This window comes from Kryptolebias marmoratus, linkage group LG19 (assembly GCF_001649575.2).
Source record: "Kryptolebias marmoratus isolate JLee-2015 linkage group LG19, ASM164957v2, whole genome shotgun sequence".
In the NCBI taxonomy this organism is placed as follows: Eukaryota; Metazoa; Chordata; class Actinopteri; order Cyprinodontiformes; family Rivulidae; genus Kryptolebias; species Kryptolebias marmoratus.
This window is the reverse complement of record NC_051448.1, coordinates 21,593,687-21,615,903: the sequence shown is the minus strand read 5'-3', so window position 1 is coordinate 21,615,903 and position 22,217 is coordinate 21,593,687. Positions and strand designations below refer to the sequence as shown.

The window sequence follows — 22,217 nt, the reverse complement described above, 5'->3', positions numbered from 1 at the left end:
ATTTGGACCACCTTTAGCCAGCTCTGGTTCAAATTCTTTCACATTTCTTTTCAGTCGACCACTCATACTGTTTATGAGCATAATATTCCCTCTGAAATGGTGGGTAAATTTAAATTATAGATGACCTGTCACATCTTATTGCTTATTGTGTGTTTAGCATAAATATGCAATAAAAGTACCAGAAATCACCTTCAGGTTAGAACAAATTCTGTACCTGATTATAGTTAACAGATTCACTGGCTTTATTCATCATTCATCATTCATCATTATTCATCATTTATTTACATCAGTCATAGTCGAAGTGGGCAAACACTGGTCATGTTGAGTCAAACTTTATTTGTGAAGCACATTCCATGCATAGCAGCTCAATGTGCTTTCCAACAGGACTATGAATACAGTTTGCAAATACACGAAACTGCATGTTTCAAACAAACAAAAACATGCATAGACAAAATCTACAGCAAGAGCAGAAAGTGGTAATCCTACATGAACATCAATAAAATTGCAGGTTTGACTCGAGTCTTGAGGTTTTTGAACTGGACTGACTGATGCCTAGATGCCAAAAAAACATTAAAACCTTTGAAAATGTTATAAACCACAAACTATGTTTTCACAGCTGATCTAAAATGGCCCAAAAGTCATAAAGTCTTTGAAACAGCCCTTTAACCTACTGCTGAACTTGAAGCTTGGAATCATAAAGTAATTACAGGTCGGTCACGGTCCTGTAGCATGACCGAGTCATGTTGTCTACCATGAGACAGATTCTTTTATTGTCTTGGTTAAATGATGTATTTGCTTCATGTCTACGAATCACAGTCACTGTGTCTCTGAGCAGAGCTTAAAGCTGACTTTCCTCCAATATTGATGCGGTTTTTAATTGTTTTTTTTTTTTTTTTTTTTTTAAAACAGATTTTTGTTGTGTTGTTGCATTGTTGATACCTTCCACTCTCAAAATATGAGAAAACTGGTCATTAATTAGTTTCTGTTTGCCAGTAATTTTAATATTTTATTAATTTAAATATGACCTCTGTAAGGATCTGGAGTTAGCCCCGCCTTGGGGTGGCTCCACTAACCCTTGCTCCACAGGTGATCCTGATCCCACTAATGAAGACCTGCCAGTATTTAAGCCTCCAGCTGAGACCAGACCTTCGCTGGCTGGCTGCTGGGGACTCTGGAATAACTGAGCTCCTTGGCGGTAGGTTGGGCGGCTGAAGGAAGCAAAGAGGAAGCAAAAATTTTGGCGGTTGGCATAAACTGGTGTGAGACTGGATTGGGATGACAACTAAGGTAGATGGGGGTGGTGAGGATGATGATATGGATTTTGACAACTGGACTCCGGTAGGAAGAGGAAGAGGTAGAGGTAAGGATAAGGGTTTGAAAGAGGACAGGGAAATTGGTAGCCAGAATAGTAAGCGAAGTTTGGAAGACTGCAGCTCAGATGAAGAAAACAGAGCAGTCAGAAAGAAAGTGACAAACGAAGAGTTTAAGGTAATTCTTAAATTCAGGAAGGAGGATATGAACATTAACCTAAGTCCAATACAGGTTTCAAGAGAAATAAAAAAGAAGCTAGGGGAGGTGGAGTTTGTTAAAACATTACGAGATGGGAACATGTTGATAAAATGCAAATCTGAAGATCAAAAGAACAAATGTATGCAGATTGACAACATTTGCAGAAAAGTAGTTAGTGAGAAACTAATGGTCGGAGAAAATAGAGTATCACGTGGTGTTATCACTGGTATTCCGCTGGAGGAAGATTTAGAAAGACTCAAAAAGAATATTCAGGGGGGAGAAGTACGGAGATTGAAAAGATTGTTAAAGCATGTGAATGGAGAAAAAGTAGAGAGCCTATCGATTCTTCTGGAGTTTCAAGGAGAAGTCCTTCCAGATAAGGTTAAAATTGGATTCATGAGTTTTCCTGTGAGACCATATGTCCCTCCCCCTCTGCGCTGTTTTAAATGCCAAAGATATGGTCATATCGCAGCAGTATGTAAAGGGAAGCAAAGATGTGCCAAATGTGGAGGAGATCATCGATATGATGAATGTGGAGTGGATGTACAAATGAAATGTTGTAACTGTGGTGGTCAGCATAATGCAGCATATGGAGGTTGTGAGGTAAGGAAAAAGGCAGCAGAAATTCAACAGCTGAGAACAATTAAAAACATCACTTATGCAGAGGCAGCAAATAGTGTTCAAGAGAAAAGAATGGTTCAGAAAAATCAACAGGCAATGCCTAGTACAAGTGCTGAGCCCAGCCAAATGTCTAAATCAGGAATGGAAATCACAATGGACAAACTAATATTATTCATGGCATATGTTATCAACTGCACTGATCAGGTAAAACAGAAAACAGAAAAAATTAAAATTATAGTGAAAGGTGCAGAAAAATATTTAGCCGTGAAGGATTTATCTTGGGAAATAATAAATAAAAAGCTTGAAATACATGGAAAACAAGGTGAAGGAAAACTGTAATGATTATCTTGCAATGGAATGCAAGAAGTCTAATAGCAAATGGTCAAGAATTTAAAGGATATATAAATTGTTTGGAAATTAAACCAGATATTATTTGTGTTCAGGAAACATGGCTTAAACCAGAGCTAGACTTTGTGATATCGGGATATGATAGCATTAGAAGGGATAGGGAACAAGAAAGTGGAGGAGGTTGCGTAATATTTGTTAAGCAAGGAATTCAGTATAGGTTTGTAGATAAAGGATCATCTTTAGAATGGCTATCTGTGGAAATTTGGGTTAATAAAGAAAGCATTAGGATATTAAATTTTTATAATCCCTGTAAAAAACTGAATTTAGATCAAATGGAGGAAATGTTTACAAATCTAGGAAGAAATTTAGTTTGTTGTGGAGATTTTAATGCCTTTAGCACTGTGTGGGGTCATAAAAATGATGCAAATGGAGAAGTGGTAGAACAAATAATGGATAAGAAACAATTGGTTTGTATTAATAATGGAGAAGGGACGAGAATTGATATTAGAAACGGAAATGAATCAGCGCTAGATCTAACTCTAGTATCAGTGAATTTTGCCGGGATTAGTAATTGGAAAATTTTAAAAGAATCAACATTGGGAAGTGATCATTATCCTATTGTTATTGAAATTGGATTAGAAATGGGGAAAGATGATAATATAAATATAGAAAAATGGATATTTAGAAATGTTGATTGGGAAAAATATAAAATAATAAGTGATGAAAATATGTTAAAGGTTAATCTAGATTTGGATATAGATAGTGTAAACTCTTCTATCTGTGAAGCTATTTTAGGAGCAGCATGTGAAACAATTCAAAGGAAAAAAGGAAAGTATAAGAAGAAAATAGTATCATGGTGGACAAATGAATGTGATGTAGCAATTAAATCTAGAAATAAAGCCTTTAGATTGTTAAAGAGAAATCAGAATTTTGAGAATTTTCTGGAATACAAAAAGTCACAAGCTCTGGTTAGAAGAATGGTCAAAAGTGCTAAAAAGGTTTATTGGGGAAATTTTTGTAATTCAGTAGGAAGGGAAACAAAAATTTCAAAAATTTGGGGAATGATTAAACGAATGAATGGAATTAGAAGTGAATATGGGTATCCAGTTCTTAAGAATGGAGATGAAATAGCTCTAAATGAGGAGGAGAAAGCAAATATGCTGGGTAGGAAATTTGTTGAAATTCATAGTAGCAATAATTTAAATACAGAAGAAATAAGGAAAAGAAATTCTATAATTAGGGAAAATACTAATTTATTAGAAGTAGATACAGAATATAATGATTTATTGAATCATTCCTTCTCATTATTTGAATTAAACAATGCTTTAAGGAAAACAAAAAATTCTTCTCCAGGAAAAGACAATATTTCATATAATATGATGGAAAAACTTAGTAATTCATCTAAAAAGATATTAATAGATTTCTTTAATAAGATATGGGAAGGGGATTATTTACCTGTGGCATGGAAGGAAGCAATTATAGTTCCAATTTTAAAGCCAGGGAAAGAGAAGTCAAATCCGACAAGTTATAGGCCGATTGCGTTAACATCAAATATATGTAAAACAATGGAAAGAATGATAAATGAAAGATTGAGTTATTTTGTGGAGAAGAAGGGGTGTTTGTCAAAATTTCAAAGTGGGTTTAGGAAAGGTAGAAGTACTATGGATCCTATCTTGTGCTTAGAACATGAAATCAGAAAAGGGCAAGTTAATAAGGAGAGTGTGGTGGCTGTATTCTTTGACATAGAGAAAGCTTATGATATGATGTGGAAAGAAGGGTTTTTAATTAAATTAAGGAAAATGGGGGTTAGAGGATCAATGTTTAACTGGATAAAAGATTTTTTACATAATAGATCTATACAAGTAAGAATAGGTCAACAATTGTCAGAAAAATATTTTGTTGAAAATGGAACACCTCAAGGAAGTATTGTGAGTCCTTTGTTTTTCTCTATTATGATTAATGATATGTTTGATAAGTTAGAGAATGGAATGGGTTGTTCATTATTTGCTGATGATGGAGCAATTTGGAAGAGAGGTACGAACTTGAAATTTATAGTTAAGAAATTACAAGAAGCAATATATAGTATAGAAGAATGGTCATATAATTGGGGTTTTAAAATTTCAATAGATAAAACAAAGACTTTATTTTTCACTAGGAAGAAAGTATCTAATGATCTAAAATTGTTTCTCTATAAACATGATTTAGAAAGAGTAAAGGAATTTAAGTTTTTGGGTTTGTGGATGGATGAAAAACTCACGTGGAGTAGTCATATTCAAAAAGTAGTGGATAAATGTAAGAGAGTATTAAATGTTATGAGGTGTTTGGTGGGAAGAGAGTGGGGCGCTGAGAGGAAAGCGTTGAAAACAATATATACGGGTTTAATTAGATCAGTATTGGATTATGGTAGCCTGGCCTTTGGATCAGCATCAGAAACACTTCTTAAAAAATTAGATATGATTCAGTATCAAGCCTTGAGGTTGTGTACAGGAGCCATCAGAACAACTCCAAGTTCAGCTTTGTTAGTTGAAATGGGGGAATTACCACTTTACCTTAGAAGATTACAGTTAAGATTATCTTATTGGAGTTATTTAAAGGGACATTATGAAAACCATCCATGTCAAGAAATTTTAAAACCTAGTTGGGAAAAGGGGAAAAAGACTTTGAAATCCTTTGGGTGGGAGATAGAAAGTAATGTGAAAGATTTTGATTTATCAACTATAAATATGAGTCAAACAGTTCCTCTATCACTGGTCCATCCATCTCTTTTTCAGGAAATCACTGTGGATCTATCATTGTTGGGGAAGAGGAAAAAAGGACATTTTTCAGAATCATATTCAGTGCAGTCATATATAGAAAATAAATACTTTGGTTATGTTCAAGTGTATACAGATGCATCAAAAAATTTAAGTAGCAACAATGGGGTGTCATTTGTCGTTCCAGAATTTAATATTAAAAAATGTAAGAAAATTTCTGATGGTGTCTCAGTGTTTACAGGGGAAATGATGGGAATTATTTTGGCTTTAGGTTGGATTGAAGAGGTTCGTCCTTTAAGAAGTTTAATTTGTTCTGATTCAAGTTCATCGTTATATTCAATTAAAAATAATCAGTCGAATAGTAGACCGGACCTTCTATTGGAGATTCAGTTAATACTTTATAGAATTCAGGCCATGGGATTAATTGTTAATTTTACATGGGTTCCATCTCATATAGGAATAAAAGGAAATGAGTNAGTTGCGTCCTGATCCACACTCCATACCAGTAGGTGGCGGTAATGCACCTATAAGTTGTTTGCCAACCGCCATAAAACCAAAAAGAAGAAGAAGAAGAAGACCTTCGCTGGAGCATCAAACCTCCTGGGTTAGACTCTCAGCCGTAGTGTCTAATCTCAGTGGTTATTGCTACGCTAACTAAGTTCTTTGTTGTACTTTGATTCAGGTTTTTGCCACGCAAAGACGCTCTTACCTCACGAAAACTTACCTGGACTGCTGGATACCTACTTTGACTGGATCACCTGGGACACTTTCCTCACCTCCTCTGTGCAGTTAGACACCTCCTGGACCTGTAAGAAACAGACATTATTCACTCGCTCCTTAGACTCTACTGATCATATTGGTACCCGAGACTCACCCTGCTCCTTTTGCCTTTCAGACCACTCCTGAACCTGGCTCACTATAAATCTCTTGCACCTGTAAATACACTCACTTACCTTTAGTTGCGTCTCCATGTCTGGTTTTGGTCTCACTCCTGGACAAACAATTCCTGAGTTCATGTCAACCTCTCACTCAATAATTGCTGGACCTGCTGCCCAGGACCCTGAAGAGTAACAGGTGAGTACAGAAAATGGGACGAATGAATGCTCAGATGATTTCTGGATTTCTTTGAAAGTAAATTTCAGTGGAAAGTGTTTGTGGTATCTGAATCAGGTTTGGTTTTGCTTGTGGATGAGGCCAGAGTCATTATCCATAACAAATTAGGATTTGAGACATTTGGCAGACAAACAAGAGAAGATTAAATCCAAACCATTTTTCCTGAAAGTAATCAGTTTTCAATGCATAAACTCAATCCTTATAGCCTTATCTCAGTCTGAGCTATGGGTGAAAACAAATTTGAAACAAAAATTGGGAGGCATTGGTCCAGATTGGAAACTCAATACATGTCAGACTATTATCAACTCCAAATCAGGGATTTTCCATTTATTTGAAATAAATAAAAAAAGTAGGCTTAAATTCGTGGGTGGAACGCCTTTGCGAGTTGTTGAAGAAGTAATAATATTTGAGACAGAAAGCTTCAGCTTGTTGATTTTTTTTTTTTTTTTTTTTTTTTTTTTTTTTATAAATTTAATATAAAGAAATCTCAAACAGAAATCCTAGGGATTGAGATCATTTCTGACCAAAGGAATATGTCCGGCTTAAGATAATGGGAGAAAGCTTTTGTACCAGTCACACATTTTTATCAGAGACACAAAGGCACCAGTAATTGTCGGAGCAAGAGGGCTGTATAAGTGGAGAGGGCAGTTTGACCTGGCATCAAAATACACAGTTGAAACCAGGTGATTACATATGCTGTGTAAAAACACAGAATCATTTTTTTTCTTACTATCTGACAATAAATCAGGCTAAACCTCTCCTGTTTTAGGTCAGTTAGTATTTCCTAAATTATTTATATTTGTTGAATGATTGAATAATGAAAGATACTTTTTTAGATTTTTTTAAATTACTTTTCACAAAGTCACAGGTTTACATACATTTTATGAGTATTTGGTAGCAATTTCCGTTATGTATATTTACATAGCACCAATTCACCCCAAAGTCATCTCATGGGCACTGTACAAAAACATTCACATACATTATAAAATGCCAACTATTAAAAGGTATGTATGTAAGAAAGTCAACATACTGGGTCAAATTTTCCCTTCATTATCTCCCATTCTGAGCAGCACAATAGCAACAGTGGAAAGGAATCCCTCCCTTTTAACAGGAAGAAACCTCAAGAAGAATTTGGCTCAGGTCAGGCAGCCATCTGCTTCGACTGGCTGGGGTTAGAGGACAGGAAAGAGACACAGACAAACACAGAATAACTAGTCCAGGTGTAAATTCTACAGAAAAACATGTTAATGATACAAATGATTAAAAATACAAACATGGAGAATAGAGAGAGTAAAGACAGCAGCAGGGTGAGGAAATGTGGCCAACCCTTAATTATAAGATTTATCAAAAAAGAAATTCTTAAGCCTCATCCTAAAAGTAGGCAGGGTGACATCCTCAGGGACAAAAAACTGGAAGCATATTTTAAAAAAAATCTCTTTTACTCACGTAGAGCAATGGAATCACAGCATCTCCTACTGTTGACTTTTGGTTGCCGGCAATATATTTTAAACACTAACTAGAGAAATTGCATTTTCTGTGAAATTGAGATGTGAACGCTGAGTGCTGAATGACTGTGGAAAGTTGTAGTAGAAGCAGAAACTGCATTGTTAAAGGTAGAAGAAGCAGAATACTAGCTAAAAGTAGCAAAAGGGTAGCTAAATGTAACAAACAGCTAGCTAACTGGTGCTAATTCTTATCATCTTTAACTTTTTTATCATAGGCCTGTGTACGTTTTCTGGCAAATGCACAGTTGTAAAATTTTCTTTGATGACATCACTCTTGGCAGATATGGTGATCCACAGCAAAAATTATCTGGATAAAAAGTTCCCTCCTCTGCATTGTACTGTCCAGTCACTGTTCCTTATTTCAATTTCTTAAAGTTGGCAACCCTACAAATAAGGTCCTAATTATTATTAACTATTAGACAGAACATCACTTCAAAAATTACTAGTCTAGCCTCTAAATCAACATATTTGTATTTGGAGTCATTACTGCCATTAACTTTGTTTTCTGTTTTGTCTCATAAAAAACATGCCTGTTTGGATGTATCCTGATTTTGTTTTTGGTTCTGACAGAGGTTTCTTTCTGTTTAAAAGAGAGTCGTTCCTTTCCACTGTCATCTTCATTTTTTGATGGGGTATTGCACCAAAGTGAAGATTTAATGTGATCTGTTTCCTGGGACAACTATTTATTTTTTATATTGGCATTTAAATTAAATTAAAATTGGCAAAATTGCCAGTCAAGCCCTGCATGAACCACTGGATGGATTTCAATGAAACTCTCAGAAAGTAATTATTGGATGGACATCTACAATTGATGTCCATCCAAATGGAAATTGATTATAAAATTGATAACTCAATTCAATATTGCCAGTCAACCTTAGCAAACACAAAAATGACTATAGCCCAGTCAATTTCATAAATATTGAGCTTAAGGTGATGTGGCAGTAGCTGAGTGTTATTACTAACACATTCTAAGCATTGACTGATCACACAGGATCTTAGTTTAAAACGATGGCATGCAACGCTGTTGGCAACATGCATTCCTATAAGAAATGCTAGGTTTGTTTATTATTGCCCGCTGCCAAAAGCGAAACGGTGACAATGTCTTTGACTGTGTCTGCGTGATCATCTGTCTGTACCGTTAACAAAATATTTCACAAACCAGTGGATGGTTTTGAATGAAACTCCCAGAAACTAATAATTAAACAGACCTTTAAAGGGGACCTATCATGCAAAATTCACTTTTTGCATGTTTATGTACTTCCATTTGGGTATCTACTGCTATTAGAAACAGTCCAAGTGGAAGAAAAAAACATGCAGCTGTTTTTTGACAATAACTAAATGATGTCTGCAAAACAACCTGTTTCAAAAACCTCAGGATTGTTATGTCACAATCCCCGTTACCTAGCAACCCCAAGCCGAGCCCAGCCCCTCACTTAGCAACCCAAGTGGAGCTCCACCCACTTCATCACTGAACAATGTCTGCTGGAAAATGTTTTGTTGTTGGCTGCAATATAGAACATGTGTCCATACATGTTCTCCCAGTCATGGAGAACAGAGCTGCGTAGCATCATTTTATTTTTGATGGCAATGTCCCCGCGATATTGTCAAAGAAAGCTGTTGTTTGAACAGCTTACCTGTACCAGAAACACAGGTTTGTTAAAGTCGCAGCAGGTTTGTCAAAACTAACATTAGAATTATGTTAATAAAAGAGAAGAAAAGTTGGAAAAAAAAACCCAAAAACCAGGCAGCCATCTGGGCACTTCGGGTTTGGACCTGCTGATTGCCGGTGTCCTAACCTGCTACCAGTCGGGGTTTGGACCGCTGATAAAATTCCAGAGCCTCCACCTCCTCAGATGTAACGCTGTTTAGACTCAGTAAAAACAGTCAGACACACAAAGCTTCAAAGGTTAACTCAGCACCCGTCCACCGTTACTTCCGGGGCAGCTGTGGGCCCAGACGAGGAGGTGGAGGAGAGGAGAACGAATATGGAGGTTGCCCCATGAAGCCCATGAGCGGGGGTTATGGTGGGGCAAACTGCCATCAGAGGCTGCGGACCCCCTGATGGAGGAAGCATATGACTAAACTGATCCTGCTGCTGCTGCTGGCCGGGCTGATCCTGGCCTTATTTTATTCTTCTTATATTTTTTGTGGTGAGTTAATAACGGTATAAATGTGCATCAGATCCGCAGCATTTAATCCTTCTTTGAGTTTTTATGGGGGGGTGTGGCCAACAGCAGCTTATTTGCATAATAGTGACATAGCCCTAAAGTCCTACATTCTGAAATAAGCAGTTTTAGGGCTATGTCACTATTATGCAAATAAGCTCAAAACAGGCAGAACTGATCAGGTGAAATCTCAATATCTGAAAATAATTTTGTGAATAAATGTAATGCACATGTTTTGTACAGCCCACAGACCTATCCTGACTTGTTCAAGGAAGCATAATAGGTCCCCTTTAAAACACAATAATGTTTTTGTGTCAATCACATTCAAGATGACTACCACAGCGATGCAAACTTGGTGAACACATCAATGGCTATCATTTAGCCAATTTTACAGATACTGAGGTCAAATTGGTGGGGCCATTACTGAGAATCATCCCCAACAAATACTCTAAGAGATAACTTATCAAGAAAGAATTGGTTTTAAAACTTTGCCCCATAACTACTGGAGCCAACTATGTCTTTCTGTTAGCAAAGTACCTCATGAACAACTGGACAGATTTTTATTGAAAGCCACATTAAGTAATTATTGGCTGTACATGTACAAGGGAATAACTTTTGAAGTCACCCCAATTTAAGAAGGCCACCACAGCTAATTGACTTTAGCAAACACAAAAATAGCCATAACAAAAACTAAGCTAAAATTTGGTGTGGCTGTAGCTGAAAGCTGTAGAGCATCTTTGCTTCAAACTTTGGCACCTTTTGTTGTTGATTACCAAAATATCTCATGATTGGTTGCACAGCTACAACTGTTTAGCTTTTAAAGTGAACCCAATTAAAGATGGCCACCCCTGCTGAATGACCTAGTCAACACAAAAATGGCTGTTACTATCATTTTCAGTACATTGAGCTACAATTTGTGTGGTAGTAGCTGTACCTGAGGTGCTAACGACTCATGCAAGGTGTTTGTTTCAAACTTTGGCAAGCAATGTGGTGATATGCAGTATTTGACTGGATGCATATTTTATTATTTTTATAATGTTTGGACTTGTTTGTATTGCTCTGAGATGACTTGTTGTGAACTGGTGCTACTGTATCTAAAAAGACTGAACTATGGCTCTACCTGTGTGTGTATGTGTGTGTGGGTGTATGTGGAGTTTATTAAAAAAAATAATCAGGCCAGAAGGTGTTAAACAAATCGAACTCGTGAGGTCAGTCCTGCCTGGTCTGCGTGAAGCTCTCTCACACGCAGGTTGGCTTTCCCCCATTCATGACTCGCATGGTCATTCAGACACCTGCAGGAGCGTTTTTTTACAACTCAAATGTTGCCCCCCACCCCCACCTCCCCCTTCCATGATCCGAGATTAAAAAGGCACCATCATTACTACCCCCCTACCCCCACTCCCTCTCTACCCCCCACCACCACAGCTCCACCCCCCCTCTCCACCCTCCACATGGCTCCGGTGCTCTGTATCTCCGGCTGCTGTGAGGCTGGAGCGGCAGACAGGAGGCACCGCAGCGGCTTGTTGCTGCCACTGCAGCCGCTGCAGCGGAGGACACCGGCGATAACTCCCCTCCCTCCCCCGTCCCTCGGAGGCGGAATGGCCCGGAAGAAAGACTCGACGATCGGATTGATGCTCCTCTGACCGTCCGCCTGTCCGAGCGCGTCTGCCCGTCTGGCCGCGAATTGCTGCAGTGCTGTTTTTTTTTGTTTGTTTTTTTATCCAGGTGTTGTGTGTGTGCGTGCTGGTGTTTGTGTGTGTGCGCGCGCGCACGGCAGTGGTGTAATTCTCTTACGGATTGTACTGAGCCCTGGACCGGAGTCTGATGTCACATGTGCTTCATCGGAGGAGACGGGGCATCTGCGAGCCGGATTCTGTGGAGGATGCTGCGGCAAGTGATTCACAGAGGGCTCAAGGCTTCCTTCTACTGGCTGGGCTTATTCGTCAGCAGGCACCCCGTCTTCTTCCTCACCGTCCCCGCCGTGCTCACCATCATCTTCGGCTCCACGGTGCTGAGCCGATTCAAGCCGGAGCGGGACCTGGAGGTGCTGGTGGCGCCGACCCACAGCCTTGCCAAGATCGAGCGCAGCCTCGCCAACAGCCTGTTCCCCATCGACCAGTCCAAGCACAAGCTGTACTCGGATCTGCACACGCCGGGCAGGTACGGCAGGCTCATCCTGCTGGCCAGGTCCGGGGGCAACATCCTGGAGCTGGCCGACCAGGTCTTGCAGGTCCACAAGCAGGTGCTGGACCTGCGCGTCAACTACAAGGGGTTCAACTACACATTCGCGCACCTGTGCGTGCTGAGCCACCGGGACATGCGCTGCCTGCTGGATGATATCATCACCATCTTCGAGGACATTCGGCAGGCTGTGCTGTCCAACAGCACCTTCCACAAGGTGCCCCTCAGCTACCCCAACACCACCCTGAAGGTGAGATGCTGCTGCATGGCTGCCGACAGGAGGCCGGCGCGTGAATAGCTGGGGCCATCATTTCTGAATGGACGGGTGGTGAGGGGGGTGGTAGGTGGGTGGTGGTGGGGCTGCAGATTGCTGCATTTATCAGCCGGTGGGGAAAGCCTCTCTGTAACACACAGCTCTGCCTCCCTGTTGGTGCAGCTCAATTGATTGGCTGCATGTAGCAGCCAGACTGCTGCTCATTCACACACGCACACACATAGGGATACCCTGGCCTTTCTTTCTTTTTTTTTTGATGCAGTGTTTCCCTCCCATTCGCTCCTGGCTGCACATACATTGAGACATGGCCACCATAGCTGCTGCTATATTCTGGATGCAGACACAGCTGCATCCTACTTTCCACATGCAGGTGCACATTCACACCCTAGGTGCAGATGTGTCCCGTTGTGTCGGATCAGGTGTTTGTGTTGGACTCTTACCCTGAAAATCCCGTGCAAACATGCATTTTAATTAAGCAGGCTCAATATTATTGGCATGCCATTTGTATTGGGCTATAAATGCTTTATAATGAAATATGAACATGAAGATAAGGTCAGACATGGACTGGTTCTGCCTATTATCAGGGATTTAGCTGCAGAGGATCATTGCCTAGGAGGAACTTTACAGTTTTGCTGTAAACTGCTGTATAACTATACAACCCCAATTCCAAAAAGTTTGGATTTTGTGTAAAACGTCAAATAATGCAGAATGCAATATTTTTTATTGTTTTAATTTTATTTTATAATCCCATATTCTATTCACAATGGAAAATAGTAAACATATCAAATGTTAAAACTAAGCAATTGTACTTTTTTTTTTTGGAGAAAAAAAGAGGGTAATTTTTAATGTGATGGCAGCAACATATCACAAAAACTTATTCCAGGCCCATGTTTCCCCACTGTGAATCCTCCCCTCTTCTTTAAACATTAGTTTGTAAACATCTAGGACTTGAAGAGAGCAGCTGCTGGAGATTTTGGAGGGAATGTTGTCCCATTCTTGTCTGATGGAGAATTTTAACTGTTCAACAGTTGTTAGTCTTCTTTGTTGGTCTTTTTTTCTGTATTGGAGCACATGCTGTTCTAAAACCTTCATATATTTTTCTGCATTGATGGTGCATTTTCAGATGTGTAAATTGCATATGCCAGAGGCATTGATGCACCCCCATACCATTAGAGAGGCAGGCTTTTAAATTGTGCATGAATAACAGGCCTGATGGTCCCTTTCCTCTTTAGTACAGAAGGCGTGGTATTCATGGCTTCCAAAACAAAGTTCAAATTTCGATTTGCCCAATTAAAGAACAGTTTTCTACTTTATCTCAGTCTGTTTGAAATGAGCTTTGATTTCAGAGAAGTTGGCCAAGTTTCTATCATATGGCTTCTTCTTTGCTTGATAGATCTTAAACCAGCATTTGTGGATGGCACAGTAAACTGTATTTTCAAACAATGGTCTGTGGAAGTATTCACAGACCATTGTATTCCTGAGCCCATGCAGTGATGTTCAGAACAGAATCAGACCTGTTTTTATTGCAGTGGCCCCCAAGGACCCGAAGATCACAGCCATTCAATTTTGACTTTTAGCCTTGTCCTTTGAGCTCAAATATTTCTCTAGAGTCTTGAAATGTTTTATGTTATTATGAACTGTAGATTATTGGATTTTCAAAGTCATTCCAATGTTCTGTTGAGAAACATTTTTTTATTAACATTGTCTCACTGTTTTAAATAGAGCTTTTCTTTGCGGACTGATTAACCTCTGCCCGTTTTACTATTTAGAGATTCAACCTCTCTAAAATGCTCTTATTATATCCAGTTCTCTTACTGACCTCAAACACAATAATATATACACAGAAGAGCATTCTCACTTAAAAACAAACAGGAATTAAAAAAAAACAAAACTAATTGTGGTTTATAGTTAGCTAGCTTTAGCAGTTGCTGCTTTTTTCATTCTCCTATTTGATAATTGATTAGGTATGTACAGGCATGACCAATTGCTGTTTTTTAAAAAGTGACTTTGTTTCTTTCAACCAGTGTGTCTCTCACTACTCATAATATTCTTTTAAATTCCTCCCAAGTGCAGGTTGTGCACACCCAAGCAAACGCTGGATGTGCATGATCCATTAGATTGGAGGCGCAGTTGTGACTCAGTGGTTAGAGCAGTTGTCTTCCAATAAGAGAGTCAGAGGTTCAATTCCACTAGTATGCAGTCACATGTTAAAGTGTCCCTGGGCAAGACACTGAACATCTCATTACCTCTGATGTGCCCCATTTGTGTATGAGTGCGATCTAAAGCACTGATTGGGCTCTATAGAGTGATTTATTCAGATTAGCTTTGTAGAGAAGTAGTACAGTGCTGTATGAATGTGTGTCTGGATGGGTAAATTACTGCAGATTGTGTTGTAAGGCGCTATGTAAGTACAGTCCATTTACATTGACTTCCATTGTACTTGAGCTCTGAATTTTCTCTTCAAGTGTAACTTTATGGTGTCCGATAACAACTATTTTCATTCTGTTTAGTCTATCAACTTTTGATGTTGTGATTTTGGGCAGTAGCTGGTTTGCATCCTTCAGCATTTCTTTAGAAATGTTCTGGTTTTCATTTTTGTCACACCACAAGGCCAGAGCGGTGTTATGAAGGCAGACACTGTCTGCAACAAATTTTTTATTGAACTCACGTTGATTAGATTACAAGATTTGTCTTCTCTGACATTTTCCAGCCGCAAGAGCTCCAGACTGTTACTATGTTAGGGAACAGGGCGATTGTGCTGTAACAGTGACAATCCTGAGGTTCACTTAAAGCCGAACTGTTAGAGGATTGTTTTCACCACAATCCAAACGTCCAACAGCAAGAAAAAAACAATTTTTTTTTGTTCTTTTCTAAAAAAATTGTAAAAAGCTAAATGTAGTCTGATATGTATGTGGTTCAGGTGCATATATTAAGCCAATATTTGTAAAACTTTAACTTAATATTTAGGTGTAACAACAAAGTTACTTGTAAAAGAAACTGTTTTCATTAATCATCATATCTCCATCTAGTTTGACTGAAAGTAATTACATTGCTGGTTAGGTTATTGCAAGTAGATCTACATTAAACACCTTTTAAACATTTTTGTATTATGTAGCAATCTTTTGGTCCTTAACCTGAGAATGGCTGCAACTCATGATTATTTTTATACCAACAGATTACTGAATATTTGATTTATTGATTGTTTTAAATGACTTTTCCTCTAAAAATCAAAATTAATAATTTATTTTAGTTCCATTTTATTTTCATCAGTCAAATTCATATAAATAAATGTGGAAAAAAGACTTGCAAATAATAGTACCAAATATAAGCCCATTGCAAATTCCAGCATGTCAAATAAATAAATAAATAAATAAAATACAGCTCATATATATATATATATATATATATATATATATATATATATAACTTTTTTTGAAGGCCTTGACATTTATGACAGCAAGTTTTAAGGACTGCAGCAAATTGTGGTGAGAAGTGTTTTTGTAGTAATTACATCAAATGATATTGCCTTTTTAGAAAGAAGAAAGTCACAAATACAACACAGCTATTCAAAATAGAGTAATGGAGAATGTAACATTGCCAAATGTTTTTTTTTAATTTAGCCTGTACTATTTATATGATATGAAATAGAAGCATATGAACTGTATTTATTGATTGCATGTATTATGTATGAACTTGTCACATTTAAATGTGAAGGAAGAAGTAATATGGGCACAATAGGCTGCACAAAGCCTGTGTTTTAACACAGAGGTGTTGTGTTGAAATCTTTTAGAGTGTACAGATCACCATTTTATTGTCAGCTTGCTCAAAGTACTCACAAGCTTTAGGCCGGTTTGTCTTTGGAAAACTTCTACAACCCAATTCGTTTGACGCTGTAGCAGCTGCAGACTCTGCTTTAGCTGCCTCGAACATTTAGAGAACTGAAGCCTGAAAGGAGCCAACCAAAAACAAAAGCAGCACACTTGTGGTATGGCAAAAAAGAGGTTATTTCATTTCAAATGTTTAAGAAATTAAAAGTAAATTTCCTAAAAAAAAATAATATGCTGTCTGAAAGTATTCATGTGAACAAATTATGATAGGCAACATCATCAGTTGTGATGACTTCAGCCCCTGACACATGTGAAGTTACCCAAGGATTTGATTAAGAATTGATTTAAAAGTTTTACTAATGACCTATAGGGCCCTGAACAAACAGGATCCTGTCTGGCCTCCTGCAGCCTTATGTACCCTCCAAATTCCTTAGATCTAATGATCATTTGTTTTTAGTTGTCCTGAGGTCCAGGCTGGTCCACAGAGGATATCGGGCCTTATCAGTTGTAGATTTTATACCAGTAGTGTCTAATCCTGGTCCTGGAGGGCTACTAATATGCATGTTTTAGGTGTTTCTCTGCTTTGACATGCATAATTTGAATGAATGAGTGATTAACATGCTTCTGCAGAACTTGAAGACCTGCTGAAGAGCCAGGGAACATTTACAACATGCAGGATTGGACACAACTGCCCTAAACTATGGAATTAGCTGTCCTTTCATATCAGACAGGCTTCAACTCTTGGTGGTTTTTAAGTCCCTTCTTAAAATACATTTGTACCCACTGGCTTTAATTACATCATGAGAGTTGAGATTTATGCCTTATTTTAATGTTTTTATTGTATGTGATATGTTTTAGATTGTTTTTATTGTTGTTTGTTGTATGGACTTGTATTTGGGATTATCTTTCTATTATATTTTGTTTGTGTGCAGCACTTTGGCCAACAGCAGTTGTTTCAAATGTGCTATATAAATAAATTTGATTTGATTTGACTGTTTGAAGTGTCCCTACACTAGAGAAAATGAGTGTTTTTTTATTGCAAACTTATTACACACAACTGAAAAAGTTCTGATAATATCACTCCAAACCAATAAAAATCAAGTTTTCAAACCAGCATAACCAAAACTGGCTTGTTGCCAGTTGATAAATTGACAAATTTCAGCAAACTACATATTATTTCAAAGCTTTTGAAATGGAGAATTTAAACATAAAAATTCAATATTAAAAATTCCTCATTGTGACTCATTTTGCCAGCAGAGGTCACATACGCTGTTTTTAAACCTGTGTATACTTTTCTGCATTTCTGGTCCTTTTCCAGATGTGTAAGTTGTCTTTGCCTGAGGCACTAATGCGCCTACATATCATCAGAGAGGCAAGGTTTTGAACTGTGGGCTGATAACAGGCATGGTGATCCTGCTCCTCTTTAGTAACAAGGACATGGCATCTGTGGTTTCCAAAAATAATTTAAAATTGTAATTTCTCTGACCACAGAACAGTTTTCCACTTTGCCTCCATCCATTTTAAATGGTGTTCATAAATGGCTTTTTCTTTTTATGATAGAGCTTTAAACAGCATTTGTTGATGACACATTGAACTGTGTTTACAGACAATGATTTGTGGGCGTCTTCCTGAGCCCGTGCAGTGTTTTTTAATGAAGTCGCCCCTTCTTAAGGCCATTCTTAACATTCTGGCATTGTTCCCCTTTTTTAGATGCCATTTTCACAGACTTGTGAAATTCTGCCCATTTTTACTTCTGAAAGATTCAGCCTCTAAAATGATCTTTTTATACCCAGTCCTCTTACTGCTTTGTTGCCAATCAACCCAATTATAGCAATATGCTCCTGCAGCTGTTTCTTTTCTGTACCATTGTTTTTATTTACATTTGAAACATCACAAGTTTGTTAGACTTGGGGTTGTACAACAGCAATTTATACTGAGTCAGAATTATTATATATGGCTGGCAGAGGTTTGTGGTCTGCAAAGAAATTTGCAAAACAAAAGCAGTTATTGATAAAAAATGTACAGTTAGACAATTTTATCAAACCTTTTTGGTAAAACTGAACAAGTTGAAAAACTTACATTTGATGGCATCTACATGATTAAGTACAAATTTACATTTGAGTAGCTGACACTCATTGACTTCTTTAGGTAGGTCAGGATTTCTTTTGATAAAATGGTTAAAAATTAATGGTCTGTATGGCTTTAAAGGGATACTTTGGCAATTTTTAAGTTGTGTTTAGTGTAAAAGTTTTTCTTTAAAAAAGCCTTTCTTTCTTTCTTTCTTTCTTTCTTTCTTTCTTTCTTTCTTTCTTTCTTTCTTTCTTTCTTTCTTTCTTTCTTTCTTTCTTTCTTTCTAACCACAAAATCATAACAAGGCAGTGTTCTCCCATGTTTCACTTAAGTTAATACAACACAAGCAGTAATTTAATAAAAACTTTATTTGGGTTAAAATAAGTATTACTTTTACTTTAAAATTATAATAAAAAAAAAACACAATATATATGTATCTAGTAGCTGCATGTTAAAAAGTAGTCATTTTTTATAGATTCATCCATTTACCCAGACCTCCTTTTTTTGGTGCAAACAGCACCTGACTTCCTGTTATTGCTCCTTTCACAATCACTACATCTACTTCGACTCAGATGATGACCCTGCTACAATACTGAAAAAATCAACCTGAACATGGATGGTCTTTGAAGGGTCCTGATGTGGTCTTCAGGCACATATTAAGAATTAAGTATTAGGTCTATAGTGTTTTTGAGCATGCACAGGACCTCCAAAGAGAAGTTGTTATTGTTTATCATTATGGCAATGTATGTATGATGAAAGGTTGTAGCGTGGCTTGGTCATTGACAATCTGAAGCAGGATTGGCCACTCTGGCCTTATGCCTAAGCTACAACTTTGATTACTACAAAGTTAATAGATAACCATGGCAGTAATGTGATTCTAACTGAATGCTGACACAGTCTGAAAAGGTTGTGCCAGGTTAGAGTCAATGTTGCCAGGTCTTGCGAGAGAAACAAGGAACCAGGGCTACAAAAACAACCCCAAAAGAGGCGACCCACCCAACACCACCCCTGCAGTTGTATGAAGAAACACATTTCAATGTATTATTACCTAATTATTACCATAATTATGCTCTGCTTTAAAACTTTGTCATTTCCCTCATTTACTTGCTGGTTTATTGTCGCTTTCAGACGCTGTTTGGTTCTCTTCCCATGTCTTGTCTTTTTGTAACGCCTTGGATTTTTGTTACTGTTTGATTTTGCTGCCTTGTCAGCTTTTTGGTTTTGTTCATTTATTTTAAAATAAATTATTTTTTACTCCTGGAACCAGAATGAGTCTGCGTAATAGGTTTGCCACTCTCTCCTCTCCCCGACCTGACAGGTCTCTTGTGAAGGAGACGCTTTCATGATTGACGTTGCTTTCTGGCCAATCAGTGGCCTGTTGACATCAAATCTTCACTTTGACTCAGCTCTCTTGAAATCCCTGTTGAGTAGGTACTAAGAACCGAGCCGAAAGCCGGTGGGACCACACAAGGGAAAGTTACTGAACCTGCACTGTGTTGAGCTGAGTACAGCCAGGTTAAGCCCATGGAAAAGGGCCAACAGTGGGATCATGTTACTGACATAAAGAACATGGCGAGAGTGCTTTCAGGAAAAAAAAACAACAAAAAACATTTGGCTATTTGCGAGTACTAAGAGCTTATCAGTGTCATGATTGCCCTCACCCTGAAGGAGATTTCCCAAATTAGCTGCAATCCACTTAAGTTCTAATAAGTACTGTAGAATGTTGCATAGTGGGGTCATCAGTCAGGGGGGATTTAGAGGATGTTCTTACCTGAAGCTATTGACAGAAATTAGACTGGTATGTCTGTTTTGGTAAATGTTGCCGTTAAGTTAATATTGTTTGAAAAAGATGAGAATAGACTTGCTGCTGGAGATCTACAAAGAAAATGTGAATGCGCTGCTACCTTCTTAATAAAACACATTCATGCACTGATGCTTTTTAATGACTCAGACTTCCATACGTTAACTTTAAAAACCAGCTCAACATGCTCTCATTCTCCGTTATGTTAGATATCGTGTCACTTTCAGACACTTTTGCATTGCACTTGAAATAAATGTAATTTTTGAGATTTTAAAGGCAGAAAGTGATGCCAGTCTCTTTCTTAATGTATTTACTCTGCAAGTTCTAATTAGTCTTTTTTTCCTCCTCTGAACTAATGAAACTGTCAGCTCAAACTAAATTACAAAGGGCTTTTTCTCTCTGAAATGTCTTTGCCCTGGTGGTATTTTGCCATTTCAAAACATTTGCTTGCAAAGAGAGTGGGAATTTGATCTTGGTGCTGAGTGTGAGGATCACAGAAACTAGTTGCATTGAAAATTGTGCACACACTGAGCTGTGTGATTCAGCCTGTTTAACGGGGTATTGCACTCAGTGTGTGTGCGATGGCAGAAGTTGTGAGGTTGTTGGGACTGCCAAATGTTCTTTTCTCAATATAAATAAAATGTTTTGGTTGTTTTTGAGGGGAAGGTCCCATCTGCTCATTTTAAGCATTTGACTTGTCAGCATATATTGTGTTTACGGATTCTCTTATTCTTCACAAATATGCAGGTTATATATATATGATTTTCTGAGTATCAGTGCAGGATTTTTATTGATGTTAGATTCTTAAATTAAATTGCCATGGGCTGTGGGACTTTAAATGAAACATGAATGAATGAATCATTTGTTATTTTAAAAGCCTCTGAATTAATCACTTCTTCATCTGCTTTCCCCCCCCCCCCCAAAAAAAAAAAAATCCATCCTTTAAATTATTATTTTTTATAGTTTTCATATTTAGGAAACATCTGATTGTCATCAGTGTTTGTTCTTCTTTTTCTTTTGGCTGTTCCCTTTTCAGGGGTCATCCTCCTCCATCTATCACTTGTCTTCTGCGTCGTCTGTCCTCACTCCAACTACCTCCATGTCCTTTCTAACTGCATCCATATATCTTCTCTTTGGCCTTCCTGTTTGTCTTTTTCCTGGCAGCTGCGTCGCTAACATTCTTCTACCAATATACCTGTGGAGTGAAAATAGTTTAAAAATACCTGTGCATGTGTAAAAATATTTGTGTGTGTGTATGTATTTGTAACTCGTGTAAGCATCTTTGTGTGTAAGTTTGGATAGTTGTATCTGTGAAAAATCATTGTAAGCCTTAAAAAGAAAATAAACCTTTTCCTACGCCTCCAAATTGTCAGGAACGGTGGTGACTGAGACAAACCCTGAGCGCAGACTCATAGTAATGAAAAAATAAACAAATTTATTAATTAAAGAAAAATAACAAAACAAAAGCTGACGTGGCAGCAAACAAAAAACAGAACAAAAACCAGAAAACACAGCGGGACAAGACATCAGGGATCCAAGGCACGGAGATAGCAACAACCAACAAATGACAAACACAGACAATGAACCAGCAACTAGTGGGAGAAATGACCGGGTATTTGAGTACTGAGGATAACGAGGTGAGTGGGAACAGGTGGAATGATTACAGAGTCGGGACAGGTGTAGATGGGCATGGTTAACAGGCAAGTGAGTGACTGGGGAAGGGTGAAATGAAACATGAACATGAGAGAAAACAAAAAGCAAATACAACAGAATCGAAACAAAACAAAAACCCAAACCAAAGAATAAAAATAAAACATAAACAAAACCAATAGAAAAACCAAATCACCACACAAATGTTGAAAAAGTACACACAAGTCACCAGATACACACAAACAAGACTGCAGTTACGTACAGATCCAGTTACGAGTGCACAACTATTTTTGAGACTCATTTCACGCTTCCGGGGAGCTCCCAGATTTGTGCGTAGATGTTGCATTTAGGTGCTGGTAGAAAGCTGGGTCATCTGAGTTTTCTTCTGAACTTTTTTTTT

General features: G+C 37.9%; 1 protein-coding gene across 1 annotated transcript in view; it reads left to right on the top strand.

The window, feature by feature from the left end:
• Positions 1–11,538: 11,538 nt before the first annotated feature.
• The window catches only part of ptchd4 (patched domain containing 4), a 67,259-nt gene continuing 56,580 nt past the window's right edge, over positions 11,539–22,217 (top strand). Inside the window, exon 1 of the mRNA XM_017439369.3 lies at positions 11,539–12,445. Coding sequence (XP_017294858.1) covers positions 11,846–12,445 — 600 coding nt within the window. The 5' untranslated portion in view covers positions 11,539–11,845. The remainder of the gene's footprint in view (positions 12,446–22,217) is intronic.